The sequence below is a fragment of the Felis catus genome, chromosome D4 (assembly GCF_018350175.1).
Source record: "Felis catus isolate Fca126 chromosome D4, F.catus_Fca126_mat1.0, whole genome shotgun sequence".
NCBI lineage: Eukaryota > Metazoa > Chordata > Mammalia > Carnivora > Felidae > Felis > Felis catus.
The window spans coordinates 26,861,814-26,877,308 of NC_058380.1; the positions used below are offsets into that span (position 1 = coordinate 26,861,814).

Consider the following 15,495-nt stretch of genomic DNA (forward strand, 5'->3'; position numbering starts at 1 on the left):
GTTTTCGTTTTGCTTTAAAATATTTTTTTTTTTTGTAAATGTTTTAATATTGTAACCTGCCTTACAACTTTTGGGTGAATTTTGGAAATATGAATTAAATGCTCATCCTTGATCATAATACAATTTCTTCTAAATCTTTGATTTTAGCTTAATGTAGTAGTGGTCCTTAATGTTTATTATGATTATGTTATAATCATAAATATTCATATCCTAGATTTGAACTGCTTTTCTGGCGTAGGAGAATGTAATGTTGGTTAAACTTCTGAAAAGTTAGTATTGGGTGTACTGTTATCTGTTTCACATTTCATTTATTGATTAAGCTCAAGTAAATTATAAGCCTGAATGTTCTTAATTTTTTAGAATGCTTTGGTATATAATGCCTACAATTCAAAATTTTTTCAGTATTAATTGCTTTCTTTCACAATTAATGGGAAAATAAAATATTTACTTAATAGGTTGAAGGTGAAGTGTGTTCTGATATAGTTAGTAAAAAGGAAAAAACAGCTTAATGGGCATTCATTTGATTTACATACATCATTATCAAGAAATTTGTAAAATGCATATCACTGTAGGAAGTTAAACATTTTTAAGCATTGTCCAGCAACATATAAGTCTACAAGAAAGGAAAAGTTAACCATCTGTAATGCTAATTTCTTGTAAAATCTGTCAGTTATCTAATTGGATAATCCAGGGTTTGTTTGTTTTTTAAGATTTTTAAAGCAGTATTAAAAATATCTCTTTATTAAGAGATACATGTGATAGAGCTGTCTCGTGTAGACATCTTCCATTAACTCACATTTGGTACCCTTTAAGGTATCTCTCTGAATTCCTTTATGCATGGTTGATGTCCACGTTAAGTCGTGCTGATGGCTCCCAAATGGCAGAGGAAAGGATAATGGAAGAGCAGCAGAAAGGCCGGAGCAGTAAAAAAACAAAGAAAAAGAAGAAAGGTACTGTGGGCTATTTTTAAATTCAAGAAGTAACTAACGTTGGAGTGCACTTTAATTTCTACACATAAATAGATGGAGAGCCACCTGTGCCTTGTTATGGTTGAATTAGTCATTACACCTCAATTCTCACCCATCTTCTCTTGAGCCAAGTATAAGATAGACACTGAGTCCCACTGTTAGTGACATAAGCCTCCTTGGAGCCTTCCCTTGCTTTTCTTTTACTTCTTTGCTATTCCATGTGTTGGAGGGCCTTAGGACAAGATGATGTAGACACGTGGAGTGTGCAGGCAAGATAAATTAAGGCACAAGGCAGCAGGAGATCCTTGATCTTTTGACAGAAGGCTGACAGCTCAGGAGGGAAGTGGGTCCCGAGCTGTGCTGGTCCAGTGGCACAGAAAGATGACCATAGAGCGCGGTGGGCAACTGAGGAAGAAGAAATGTTTCCGGGGCACTGCCCTCAGGATCACTAGGGAAGGGTACAGATACTGCTCCAAGTGTTAACAAAATACTACTTTGTATTTCATGAGGGTTTCAACAGCTTGGGTGGGTTATTAAATGACTATAGCCATGGGTTTCCTATTTTAGAAGTTAAGTCTCTGTAATGGTGAATTCAAAAGAAACCCAAATTACTTCATACCAGAATTTTATGGTATTACTTATTTTAGGGAATATGACTTTTTAACCTTCCAGTTATATTTTATTATTTGTAGATTTTGTTCATAAAACTAAATTTAACCTGTAGGAACAAACTGTGAATTTTTAATTTTAGTAAACAAGGTGGAAGATTTTTTTTTAAATTAGATTTTCTCCTGCAATAATGTGAGAGGAGGGGGAAAAGCCTGGGTGATTTTCTTTTTAATTACAGTTCGCCCATTGAGCCGAGAGATCACAATGAGCCAGGCATATCAGAATATGTGCGCTGGAATGTTTAAAGTAAGTTGTCGCAAATGAAGTTCTTTTTGCTTTTCAACACATAGTTTAGTTAAAATGGGCTTTCTTCTGTGATTCTTTCCAGATTCTGATTTCACTTTTGTGTTTATTAACCATCTGCTTGAAAATTACCTTTTGCCCAAGTCTAGTTTTCATTAATTTGTTTATCAAGTGTTTATCAAGTGTTTGATTATCAATTTGTTTGATTAATGGATGTTAATTTAACACCCTTGCTGTGTGTCACATATCTTCTACTGAGTACATTTAAGGATACCGAGTCTAATCAGAGGTGATCCTTGTCTCAAGTGTCTAGGTAATGACGGGTCAGGTGACGTGTGACACAAGTAATAAGAGAAGGAAGAGTTTATTTCTGGTTCATGATCAGAAGAGGTTTCTTGGAAGAGAGAGAGGTTTGTATTTCTTTAGGAGCATATTAGGAAGAGGGTGAGCTCCACAGCTTAAGCAAAGCACTTTTAGGAGGTAGTACATATTAACTAACTCGTAAGTTGTGCTTGGCAATTCGAGAGATTATTTGCTGCAATTTATATTCAAATACATAAAACAGAGCACGGACTTGTGTTTGAAAAACAGGACCTGCGCTTTTCGTATTATATCCCACTTTTTTTCTTTAGAAGCTTTTATTTGAAGGTTTCAAAGCTACTGTGAAAGCCTAAGTCCTAGAAAAATAATGTACATGTGGTACAGTTTCACTTGGAAAGGTAGTAATATATTAAACATTGGAACTTGACAATTTTTTATATAATGATGGCATATTACATAATGAATACTGAAGCCAGTTTTTCTCTTCCTATTTCTGATTTCTGAGCCTTACAGTTGTTTTAGCCCTGTGTAAATAGCTGTTTCTTGTTTTCTATTCTGTATTAATAAGGATGTTCACTTTGTCGTGTTGATATAATCTTTTTTCTCATTTTCTTTTCCCTTTAGACCATGGTAGCATTTGACATGGATGGCAAGGTACGAAAACCCAAGTTTGAGCTTGATAGTGAACAAGTTCGATATGAGCACAGATTTGCTCCGTTCAACAGTGTGATGACACCACCGCCGGTGCACTATCTGCAGTTCAAGGTGATTTGGCTCATGAAGCAACTTACTGTAAAGCATTCCGTCTTAGACCTTAAGTCTTGTACCTAGCCATTGTGTTAAAATGGTCCAATCCAACCATTATTGGGCCAGTGACAAGGTGATAAAAGAGCAGTTTTAATTAGTGTGAAAATTACTTGGCTTTTTTTGGATGCACTCATCAAATTGAGAGTTACTTTAAGTATGAGGATCATATGAGGATCATATGGAGATTGAGAATTGAATATTACACAGGAAAAATAGGGACATATACCAAGTATTTGCATTAGTGTCTCTATATAAATCATGAGTCAGTAAAGAATTCTTTAATTAAAAAAGGTATTTTAGAGTTTTTCGTATTAAACATGTTTTGAATAATATAGCATTTCCCCCTTTTTAGGAAATGTCTGACCTCAATAAATACAGCCCTCCTCCTCAGTCTCCAGAACTGTATGTTGCAGCTAGTAAGCACTTTCAGCAGGCAAAAATGATACTGGAAAATATCCCAAACCCAGACCATGAGGTAAGACTGCAGTCATAATAATTCTAGAGGAAAAGCTTGGCAGGAAATATGTATCTTACTACTGGATGACAGTTTATAAAAATGAACCTTAACAGTATTAATAGTGAAGCCTGTCCTGTTTTTGGCAAGGATTTTAAATGGCTTTGCTTACCCTAGCCTTTTAAGACTTAAAATTTATGTGATGAAAGTAAATGCTCTTTTGTGCAAATTTAGAAATCAGTGCAAGGAGAAATTAAGACATAGAACTGTAAAATGAGTAGGAAGAACACAAATAAGATCCAAAATGATCCACAGTTCAGAAATGTTAACATATAAAATATTTATTTTAATGTGTAGTTTACTATATTGAAATATAATTATATAAATCTTAAAAATATTAAGAATGAGGGGCGCCTGGGTGGCTCAATCGGTGGCCATCTGACTTTGGTTTAGGTGATGATCTCACAGTTTGTAAGTTTGAGCCCCATGTCGGGCTCTCTGCTGTTAGCACGGAGCCCGCTTCGTATCCTCTGTACCCACCTCTCTCTCTGCCTCTCCCCCACTCATGCTCTCTCACTCTAACAATAAATACACTTAAAAAAAATTTTTTTTAAATATGAAAAATGATCTAGTCATTTATCACAGGAAGTAAAAACCTTATTCCACTTGACCATTTAAAATGCTAGTTTGAACACTTTGAGATATCATCGTACAGACCTTAGAACTTGTAGAATACTAAAGTTGTGCGGTCTTATTTTCACAGTTTGCTGTGTACCTAATAACATTGAAATGCATGTATTCCGTAAGTGAGAATGCATTGCCTGTAATACTCAGACTGTTTTGGGGAGTGTATCTTGGTATAGCTTCCATGAAAGAGAAGTTAATAGCAGTTCTCTGTTTAAAAACACAGATGCTTAGGCCAAGCAGTTCTGCTTCTTGGGGTTTATTTTTTCTGCATGAGCACGTGTGGGAAGTGAGTGCTTAATACACAACAGTATTCATTGCAGCAGGATTCTGATGGCAAAGAAAGGAAATTTCACTGTCCCTCAGTCGGGACTGTTAAATGAATTACAATACATCATATATTGCAATAAAAGGACAACAGAAGATCTTTATGTACTGTAATGGGATGTTCTTCAAGATACAAGAAGTTTAAAAAAAGCGAAGTAATAAACTGTGTATAGTATGCTGCCAACAAGTCTGTGTGTATGTGTGCAAGGATTATGGGACTATAATATATCTCCAGCAAGATACATAGGAGTTGATAACAGTGTTTGCTTCTTGGGAGGGGAACTGAGTGCCTTGGTAAACAAGGATAGGAGAGAGATGACTTTTTGTCGTGTATAACCATGCAATAAAAGAAAATACAAGGGGAGAGGAAGGTACCTATAATAGCATAGATTTATTTCAGTGGACTTCATTCATTTACTCAACAAATACTTGTCTACTATGTCCTCAGCCCTGTGGCAAAAAACTAGTGGGGGCCCCTGGGTGGCTCAGCTGGTTAAGCGTCCAACTCTTGGTTTCAACTCAGGTCATGATCTCGTGGTTCTTGGGTTCAAGCCCCACATCAGGCTCTGTGCTGACAGTGCAGAGCCTGCTTGGGATTCTCTCTTCCCCCTCTCTCTGCCCTCCCCTGCACGTGCTGTCTCTCTCTCTCAAATAAACTTAAAAAAATTTTTTTTTAATAGTGAAAAAAAATAGACAAATCCCAGCCCTCCTGAGGGCAGTGGAGGCTAGTGTGTGGCAGACACCAAATAAATAATAGAGTGTACTAGAAGATATTAAGTACTATGAAGAAAAATCAAGCTAGGAATGGGGATAGCAAATAGAAGTAGGGAGGTGGGAGGGGGATGAGGCATTTTTTAATTAAGATGGCCTGTGAGCAAATCTCAGAGGGAGGTGAGAAAGCAAGTCACAGGGCTACAGGAATGGAGCCCTGTGGGCAGAGGGATCTGCATGTGTACAGGTGCCTAGGCCACTGCTGGAGCGGGGTGAACAAGGGGGGCGCTGCTGGAGAGTTTTGAGCAGAGCAGTGACCAGAGTGGATTTTTGTTCTGAAGGATCACTCTGGCCCTGGTGCTGCACATAGACTGTGGTAGGGGCAGAGGTGGAAGCAGAGGAGCCAGTTGGCAGGCCACAGCAGTAATCTGGTGAGAGATGGTGGGGACGGTGGAGGTCATCAGAAGTGACTGCATTCTCTGAGTATGCCAAAGTCAAGATGGATCGGATGTGGGTGAGGAAAAGAAGAGTTAAGGAGGACATCAGGGTTTGGGCCTGAGCCCCTGCATGGATGGAGCCAGTGGGGAGGGCTGCGGGTAGAGCAGAACAGGTGGGAGCCAGGGCTGGGAAGTCAGGAGCTCAGGTTGGGAGGTGCCTGTTAAATGGCCAGACGGAGCTGTCATCTGGACAGGTGGATGTGTGATGAGGCTGAGGAGAAGCCATTCCAGACCTGCAGTGAGGGGTGTTTCTGGAGAGAGGTCAGCAAGGAGCAGTGGGAACATTTTTCCTCAAACTGCACACTACTCCCTTTTAAGAGGAATACAGCATTCCTGTCCTCTGCTGTTCATGTCTAGGTGAAGGCTCTTGAGCGAGTAGTAGTCAGGAGTGACTGTAAACACAGGACACTGCCTCCCTGCCGGGTGTGGTTCCCAGCTCACGATACGTATTAGCTCATTTAGTAACCCTCCCAGCATGTCTGCAGGATGAGTCACATTATTGCCCCCATGTTTATAGATGAAGAAACTGAGGAACAAAGAGGCTAGAGAACTCAAAGGTTTCATAGCTAGTACCTGGCAGAGGTGGGATTTATAGCAGACAAACTGCACAGTCTGGGCCACACCAAGTGCCCTGCTGCCACCTCTGCAGCCTGACATTCTTCAGGTTCAATGAGAGGGAGACCTAGGGGCCCTTCTAGGCTGTCAGGGCTGACCAAACTAGAGCCCTGTGGAAAAGTATGTCTGTCCATGTTGCTCAATTGCCTTTGTTTAATAAAGCAAAAATAATAAAAATTTTTAAAAATCTAAAATGTAAAGACATAAATGTATTTTATGTTTTGATAGCTTAATGTTGCTCATTGTTTAGGTCAATAGAATTTTAAAGGTTGCCAAACCCAACTTTGTGGTCATGAAGTTATTGGCAGGAGGACACAAAAAAGAATCTAAGGTAAGTACATTGTGGGGAAAATAAATGGGTGTTAAGTTATTGTAAAACCTTTTTTAAGTAAGATGCATAAATATTATTACAAAAAGAATTAAAACATTCAAAAAAGAGGTTCATCAGCAGAAAATAACCTGAGTGTACCATTTTGCTTTGAAACGGAGAGATTTTACGGACTTGGTTTCTAAAATCTGCCCTTCCATTCCCCTCCCTCCCTGTGTAAATTACCAAATGACTTGGAGTAAAACAAAATGTGTGAAAACAAATTTATGGAAAAAAGGTAAAGACTTTGTTGAATGGCTTAAGAGATGGTAAATTCTTTAAACTTCTCTTGCTGGTGGTGTTACACCATCAGTGTCGTATCAACATGTGGTGTGCTGCTGACCATTTGCCCATTACATGTACCTGTTTATTCCCCGAGCTTCTTCCTGTCTGGCTTCCTTATCTTCTGCCTTGCTTTATTAGATACATCTCATTGCTTGGTACTCTGTTGACCCAGGAACTAAAAAACACGCTCTCTTTCCCGTAATTTAAGTCCATTTTCCTTTAAGTGTTCTTTCATAAACCCAGAGATAAGCTAGTTTTCCTTCCAGTTTAGTTTCTAACTTGCCATTAAACCAGTTTTGTATCTCTTTTGCTGTCTTACCTCTAAAATCTGGAGAAACTCTAAAAAACTGTACTGTCTGAATATTTGTAAATACATTAGTTTACTTTCCGCCTTTCTTTACAGGTTCCTCCTGAATTTGATTTCTCTGCTCACAAATATTTTCCTGTTGTGAAACTTGTTTGAGAGACTGAAAGGGTCATAAAGGGGTAGAATCTACTTTCAGATTCTAAGAGGATCCATCCGTCAGTCTTACCACGTAACGTGAAGTGAAATGGATTTCTTAGATAACAGCCTATTATAAGAAATACTTTTAATTTGACAGCCTTATACGACATGAATGAAAACTGCTGTTTTAAAGTGGTTTGTTATGTTCCATGGATGAAACTGGTCTTACTGAATGCATCGATGAACGTTCTATGGTTTTATTACAGATTTAATCATAAATCATTTTTTATGAATGAGTGAAAATAGTGTTTGTAAAGGTTAATAAATTTCTTGACAAAAAAATGCACCACTGGAAATTAGAAACAACAGCACTTTGTTGATGCATGTTAAGAATTGAAGGTGTTTACACTTAAAGTCATTCAAACAGATTATTCAAAAGTTTCAAAACAAGGGATTTAGCAAACACTTGTATGGGGTTTTGGCAAAATACATTTAAAGGGAATGGCGGGTGGGGGGAGCTCTAGACTATATAGGGAGACCAAATTACATGGGGATTGTGATTTTGTGTGTCATGATGTCTTAAATTATATACCTGTAAGAATATAGAGGTTTTTAAAAACATCCTTTAACTGTCCTTTTGGCACTTTTAAAACATTATGCGTAATGTTGGCTAGTGACATTTTTAAAAGGTAGGAATGTATAGATTATGTGTAGGGTTAGGTTTAAATGTGGCAAAGTCCTTTTTGGTTACTACTAAATACTCAGTTTAACCTGTGAAATATTTTCAAGTGGGGATCTTTCCAGGATCTGCTGGCTTGGAAAACAGACTTCAGTCCACCTGTACCTGCAGACCCATCGCTAGAGACCCCACCCTTCCTTCGCTGCACATCCATCTTCCTTTCTCATGCTATCAGGGATTTTTATTCTACTTTAGATGGTGTAATTTGTCTCAACTAGTGAGGGCCTTGGTTTACAAAACTCATTGTATGAAATTTATACATAATTTAAAGATGTCAAGTCCTTTAACTTTCCCAGAGATGTGTTTCACAGGCACACCAACGATGAAGCATTTTACTTTAGCTTTTTAAGTGCATATGAGAATACCAACTTTGAGTAAGCCTTCAATGTATACATTATCAGAATTTTATAAGCCATTTTCTAAGGGACAGCTTAGTACACTTTGTACTGCTCTCTGAGAAAATAACACATACCATTATTTACACAATTAAGCCATTTCCCCAACTCAGACACTAATGAACATTTTTCAAAGCCTAAGCTGACAATGTGAAAAAATATATAACCCAGTTAATGGAATCTTCTTGTGTTTTTTCTAAAATTCACTTCAGAGACCAGCATTAGAAGTTGAGTGTCCTATAAACTATCGATTATTTGTAATTAATAATCTCTTAGTGGGAGTAGACTGATCCCTTGGACCTTAAAGAACCTTGAATTTGTACCTCAGGTTCCACTGTGAATGGATAACCAGATACTACCAGTTTAAACAATCCTGCTAGTTACTGGTCTAGTTATAGAATGACAGCACACAGACTTAACAGGGATTGGTTTATTTCTCAAATTCCATCACATGAAAGTACATTATGTGCAGTGCTTACACTTCAGGAAATCTGATTGAGTCTTGCGTAGGGAATCTGCAGTCCCATCCGTAGAAAAAAGATGAATCCTCACACTCCTGTCTACACGCCATTTTGAGTATAGAGGAAGGTGTGAATTTAAAAGTTTGCACCTATTAAAAATGGGAATAGCTGATTTAATTTTGGCTGAAACCAAAAAACCAAAGTGTAGGGGATCTGAGATCTACTTGCTTATTACACAGGTTTTTGTTTAAAATAAAACCACAACACATGTATGAATCGTTGCCTTGCAATAGGTGCCTGCATGATCTCAAGGTAAGCCAGGGGTAATAAAGCACGACTGTCTGGAGAAACAGCTCACAGGACACCCCTCCTGAACAAATGGCCTTTGGAGCCTCAGCACATGAAGATGGAATCAGTGTGGTTATTTTTTTTAATTTATATTCACGCCCCAGCTCAGTCCACAAAAGGTTTAATAAGGCAAATCACCACCCTTAATCCAGTTTGCAAGCTGATTCTTCAGGGACCCAGTAGGGCATGAAGGGAAAACAAAGCAATTGGACTAACAGTCCTTTATTTCTCAGAACTCTATGCACACTGATTAAACGTGAAATGAAGAGACTTTATTAATTATTGAAAAAGCAAAACTATCAGCCCTAAGGCTAAGACACAAAGGGAAGTTGGACAAGGACTTAGATAAAACCTTACAAAGCTGTGTTTAACATCCTTCTTTGCCTTTTCCAGGTGGAGGAGTTTAATCTTAGTGATTAACAAGATATCCTACGTGAGTAACATTCACATTGGAGATCTTAACCTGAATGCAAACCAGGTCCTGCCTTCAGGGCCTGCCAGGGGTATGGGGAGTCCAGACCAGCTGAGGGGCCAGTGTCCAGCTTGCCAGCTGTCTGGCCTGCAGGGCTCTAACTTCTCTGGGCCCCCATTTCCTAATAAGCATCACCACCCACTTGCCCTTTAGAGGGCCTGAGAGTCACACAAGTGTGACTCTGCCAGTCATTCGTAAGTGGCAAGAGCCTATTTACCAGAAATACTGAGAAGCAGCTCAATGTGAATTAGGATTAGTCCTTTTCAAATTAACATTGATTTTTAAATCACTTTTTTAAATAGTCCTCAACTACGAGCCAAACATATAGACTGCCAAAAACAACTTGCGTTTCTCCGGCCTTTCTAAACTTTCCATCTGTGTAACAACTGTATATACCCTTAAGTGTCAGCTTCCTGTCCTCCTGTAGTGAACAGGCAGTCTGTCCACAGCAAACACGCCACCGTGTGCCTTGCTGCCCTCCATGCTCTGCCACAGCCCCAGGATCAGCTCTGCTGCTGCCCCTGTAGCGGCAAAAGTCAATCCATTTGTGGCTCTTGGTAATACGGACTTCTTAGAGACCATTTTGCTTTGCCCACACATAACTAAGCAAAGTGAGAACACAAATGTTCAAATTATAAGTCACTTAGAAGCATTTTTGTACATTAATGACAAAGGTTATACAAGTGGTCTTTTAAAAATTTCTCACAAAATGTCTCTGTCTACAGACTTGTTTAAAACTGTTGGTAGTGATGTTTGCGTTAACAGTTTTGCGCTCTAGGCCACAGAATGAACCAGAAGTGAGCGCATGACAACATAAACCAGTAATCATTCATTGCTGATCGGGGAGAACAGAAATACCAGGCTGGTACCTGCTGCTCAGCACAGCATGTGATGGGGACACCAGAGGTACCAGAGAAGAATGCCCAGGTGTGGTGGGTCTTCTTGGTGTCAGAAGACAGACTCTTCCTACAGGCTCTGATTGTTTTCAGCAAAGTTACATTCCAGAAGAAGTGCCACTGTCACCATACTTGCAGGAAACCTTGGGTTCTATTTTTGGTGTTGATCTTCTCTTACCTATCAGCTGACAAACTGACACCATGGTACACACTTCAAAAATACCCCCCAAAAACCACCTAACAGACCATCATTTTCCTACATAAAATACATATTAAAACTCCACAACAATCATCTTTAGATGTGTATTTTACTTAGTACATTTCACAGTATTCAACCCCTCATAAATATTTTGTAGTGATCTCTGTTCAATCCTGATATCAAGTACAGGATTCCAATCGATTCAGAGTGTGTGATTCCTCTTTTCACGCTGATCAAGTAAATTTATCATGTCTCCTTTCTGATTTTCAGCATTAAGAACTAAAAAAGAAAAAAAAAACCACACATAATATTCTGATATTAAAACATTTAGGAAAACCAGCCAGGCAGGCTGCATTTGACCCACGTGTCCAGAAATTGCCTCATCAAGAAGACAGCATCTCCCATGGCAATATCATGGGGCACTGCATTCCCAATCAAGGACAGCAGAGCAAAGAGGCTACAGGTCTGGCCACAAAGGTGCCATGAAATAAAGCCATCAAATAAAAACTCCCTATTTAAAATAGTGAAATAATGCCCCCATTGCCCTCTAAAATGGACAATACAAAATGTTCTAACATTTTTTGATATCACAACCCTTGTGTGTTGCTCACATCCCTTTTGTGAAACTGACAGGGAGCCCGACGCAGGCACTGCAGTGCATCTACCGCCACCCCCCACCCCCGTCAGCTCTACTGCAAAGTCTTCCCTTTACGGAGCCGAAGCCCAAAGCCTCCCTGTAGCTCGACCATCCTTGCTCTATCCCCTGACACACAAAGGACAGGAAAAGACCTCACAAAATCTAAAACCACCATGCTGACTTACAACTACTACATATTAAATGGTGATTTGCTCAAATGAATTAAATGGCTGCCTTGAATTAACTGTCTTAAAGTTCTCTATTCAGAGTGCCTGTGTGGCTCAGTTAAGCATTTGACTTCAGCTCAGGTCATGATCTCACAGTTCCTGAGTTCAGGCCCCATGTCGGGCTCTATGCTGACAGCTCGGAGCCTGGAGCCTGTTTCGGATTCTGTGTCTGTGTGTGTCTCTCTCTGCCCCTCCCCCGTTCTCTCTCTCAAAAATAAAACATTTAAAAAAAACTTTTTTAAATAAAAATCAAAAAGTTCTGAAAGCTGGAAGGGGTGCCTTTTTCTAACCTCCCTGGAGTCAGCAGGGTCTGAAAACTATTTTAATGATATGATGGTGATAATTCTTCAACTTAAAAGAGCTGACAGAGCATTTTTCTCTGCCTCTGTCCTCGCTTTGTTGGAGCACCTGAGTGTAGGGGATGAAAGCCCAAAGCTTCACTGCAAAGCCAGACATTTAGGACACTACTAGATTTAAAAGGATGGTGAAAGAGGTGTAAGGCAGTAACCACACCAGAAAAGGTGTGCAATCCTCCAAGGACTGAGGTGCAACCAATGATAAGGAACAGAAAAATTGGCTTTGTATTTGCTTAAAATTCTGACTTGCTAATATGTTCATGTTCTGCATTAAATCGCCTACACAGTCTGAAAATAAAAATCAAGTTAGGATTCCCATTTCTAGAACCCTCAACTCTACCAACTATAGTCACTGGCATGCTGGATGAAATATGAAAAGATATTTTAAAGAAGCACTGTTGAATCAAACCCAAATTAGGGGACTTTCTACCAAATAACTCGCTACAACACTTCAAAAACTATCAACGTCGTAAATGATGAAGACAAATGGTTTGGGGTTAAAGGACCCAAGGAGGTATGACAATAAACGCAGTGTTTAATCCTGGATTTAGATCTTGGACCAGAAAAGTGGTATTAGTTGGACACTTCACTACATCAGAATAATAGCATTGTGTCAGTATTAATGTCTTCATAATAAGATGTTAACATTTGGGAAACCTGGGTGAAGGGTATATACTATTTTAAATTATTTTTAAATTAAAAAGTTAAACTTTAAGATACTAAAATGCATCGTCTATAATAAAAAAAAAAGGAATAAAAGGGAATCTGGGGCACCTGGGTGGCTCAGTCAGTTAAGCATTCAACTCAATTTCAGCTCAGGTTGTTGTGATCTCATGGTCATGAGATGGAGCTCCGCCTAGGACTCCATGCTGAGTGTGGAGCCTACTTGGGATTCTCCCTCTTTGTGCCCCTCTCTCACTCTCTCTCAACATAAATAAACGTTAAAAAAAAGAAGGAATCTATGAGGCCAACAATGAAGTAAAAGTTAGAACTCCTAAAGGTAATAAGCATCAAAAGAACACCTGCCCTGAGGACTTCTGAAGCCTGAAGACTCTGGGCTTCTCCCTTCATAGCATCAAAAGATGCAGAGGAACAAAACATAAAGATGAGGACTGCACTCAAGGCAGAAAGTCCAGAAGCAGACCCGTATATAAAACAAACTCCCAAATGCTCATGTCCTTGGTTTAAAGGTAATGGAAAAGCGGTGCAGTGAAAATGAGCAACAAGAAAACCTAAGTGGTTAGAATACGGGACTTCTTAATCGAGACGACCATGCAAGTGTATAATTTGAACTCAGTTTTCCTATGTGAAACAAAAAAATCCGAAGAGAATTTACTGAAGTGGTAGTGAGTCTGTAACCCTCCTTGAGACTACTAGAGGTGAATGATCTCTAGTGCAATACTACTCTAACTCAGTCCCCTGAGACTTCCTACAGATAAAGTTCCCAGGAAACTAGCTCACAGTTAAAAAGCACAAAACACAAGGAAACAAGCTATCATGAGGACAATCTGCAGAAACAAAAGAAATACCCACAAGGTTTTCAGACACTGCAATTGGAAAACATGGTATAGAAAACTTGGAGATTATATATATTTTTTAATGTTTGAGAGAGATAGCATGAGCGGGGGAGGGGCAGAGAGAGGAGACACAGAAATCTAAAGCAGGCTCTAAGCTGTCAGCACAGCGCCCGACACAGGGCTTGAACTCATGAACTGCAAGATCATGACCTGAGCTGAAGTTGAATGCTTAACTGAGCCACCCAGGTGCCCCAAAACTCAGATATATTTAAAGAAATAAAAGATGTTTGAAAATAGGAGCAAGGAATAAGAATACTTAGAAATGAAAGCAAAGCATGGATTAAAGAACAGAGAAGGCATAGCTGAAGGAAAAATTGGTGAACTAGAAGCTATGTCTGAGGAAATCATTCTGAATGCAGGGTAGAGAGGCAGAAATGGGTAATAGGAGGGGCGCCTGGGTGGCTCAGTCAGTTAAGTGTCTGACTTCAGCTGAGGTCATGATCTCACAGTTCATGAGTTTGAGCCACGCATCAGGCTCTGTGCTGACAGCTCAGAGCCTGAAGCCTGTTTCACATTCTGTGTCTCCTTCTCTCTGCCCCTCCCCTACTCATGCTCTCTTACTCTCTCAAAAATAAACAAACATTAAATAAATTTAAAGAAAAAGAAATGGGTAATATGAAAAAGGGGGTAAGAGACAGGAAAAGAATGGTAAGGTCTTTTTTTAATATGATAGATTTTTTTTTTTAAGTTTATTTATTTTGAGAGAGGGTAGGGGAGGGGCAGAGGGACAGAAAGAAAATCCTAAGCAGGCTCCACACTATCAGCACCAAGCCTGATGCAGGGTTCAATCTCATGATCTTTGAGATCATGACCTGAGCCAAAATCCAAGAGCTGGACACTTAACTAACTGAGCCACCCAGTTGCCCCAGGATCTAACATTTCTGACCTGAGTTAAAGAAGGAAAATGGGAAGAAGTATTATTCAAAGAGATCTTGACTGAGATTTTCCAGAAGGACTAGCTGTTACACTTAGAACATGGTGGTACAGTATGAGTAAGCAGAGAAACCAATGGAACAAAAAGACCAAAAAGTAGATCTGAGTACAAATGGAAATCTATTTGGTAAAGGTAGTGCCTCAAATCACTAGCCTTGAGATGGTGTTGGGCCAAATGAACGGCTCTTCGGACAAAGAAAATTGGACCCAAACTTGTGCCACATACTTGAATACATTTGATGTTAATCAAATGAATCGGAGATCTAAATGTAAAATATAAAACCAGATGATCCTGGAAAGACAGTGGCAACAGTGACACAGTTTTTGAATCTCTGGGTCCCCACATGAAGCCACTACATTAAAAAACTCAAAAACCACAGACATTCACAGCAAGAGTAGATGACAAGGAATCCTGCAGACCCCAAAACACAAGCAGAGACAAACAGCAGCAGACAGTGTCTAGAAAAAAAATGGGAGCAATGGAGCACCTGATGGACCTGAGAAGAGGAGAAAAGAACCCCAAACAGGCAACACATTTACACCAGAAAGTACTGGGCCAATGTACAAACTGCAGCTTGAAGCAAGAGGGTTTCTGCCACCCCCACAGCAGGTGACCACAAAGTGGCCATGGCAAAGACGAGGAGGCTGGGGGAGGCTGAGCCCCACAAACTTCTGAAACTCATCTGCTGGGGCTCCTTCCCACATAGAGCCCCACAAGCAAAAAAAAAAAAAAAAAGAAAACTCAGAGAGCTGAGTGTGAAGGAGAGCAGAGGCTGAGTAGGGACAAGGGACCTGAAAAGCAGATAAAAGTTGGGGAAGGTCCCACTAGTCAAAGAAGATGGGACAACTTGAACTTCAAAAA

At 39.5% G+C, this 15,495-nt stretch overlaps 2 protein-coding genes across 6 annotated transcripts in view; one reads left to right on the forward strand and one right to left on the reverse strand.

Annotated features, from left to right (window-relative positions):
* The window catches only part of NAA35 (N-alpha-acetyltransferase 35, NatC auxiliary subunit), a 95,065-nt gene extending 87,326 nt beyond the window's left edge, over positions 1–7,739 (forward strand). For all 3 annotated transcript variants that reach the window (XM_011288304.4, XM_023242227.2, XM_023242228.2), the window contains exons 18-23: positions 814–950; positions 1,816–1,883; positions 2,826–2,966; positions 3,361–3,483; positions 6,547–6,627; positions 7,352–7,739. In XM_011288304.4, coding sequence (XP_011286606.1) covers positions 814–950; positions 1,816–1,883; positions 2,826–2,966; positions 3,361–3,483; positions 6,547–6,627; positions 7,352–7,411 — 610 coding nt within the window. In that variant the 3' untranslated portion in view covers positions 7,412–7,739. The remainder of the gene's footprint in view (positions 1–813; positions 951–1,815; positions 1,884–2,825; positions 2,967–3,360; positions 3,484–6,546; positions 6,628–7,351) is intronic.
* A 1,203-nt stretch (positions 7,740–8,942) lies between these two features.
* The window catches only part of GOLM1 (golgi membrane protein 1), a 57,363-nt gene continuing 50,810 nt past the window's right edge, over positions 8,943–15,495 (reverse strand). For all 3 annotated transcript variants that reach the window (XM_045043449.1, XM_023242229.2, XM_045043450.1), the window contains exon 10: positions 8,943–11,182. In XM_045043449.1, the coding sequence (XP_044899384.1) occupies positions 11,106–11,182 (77 nt within the window). In that variant the 3' untranslated portion in view covers positions 8,943–11,105. The remainder of the gene's footprint in view (positions 11,183–15,495) is intronic.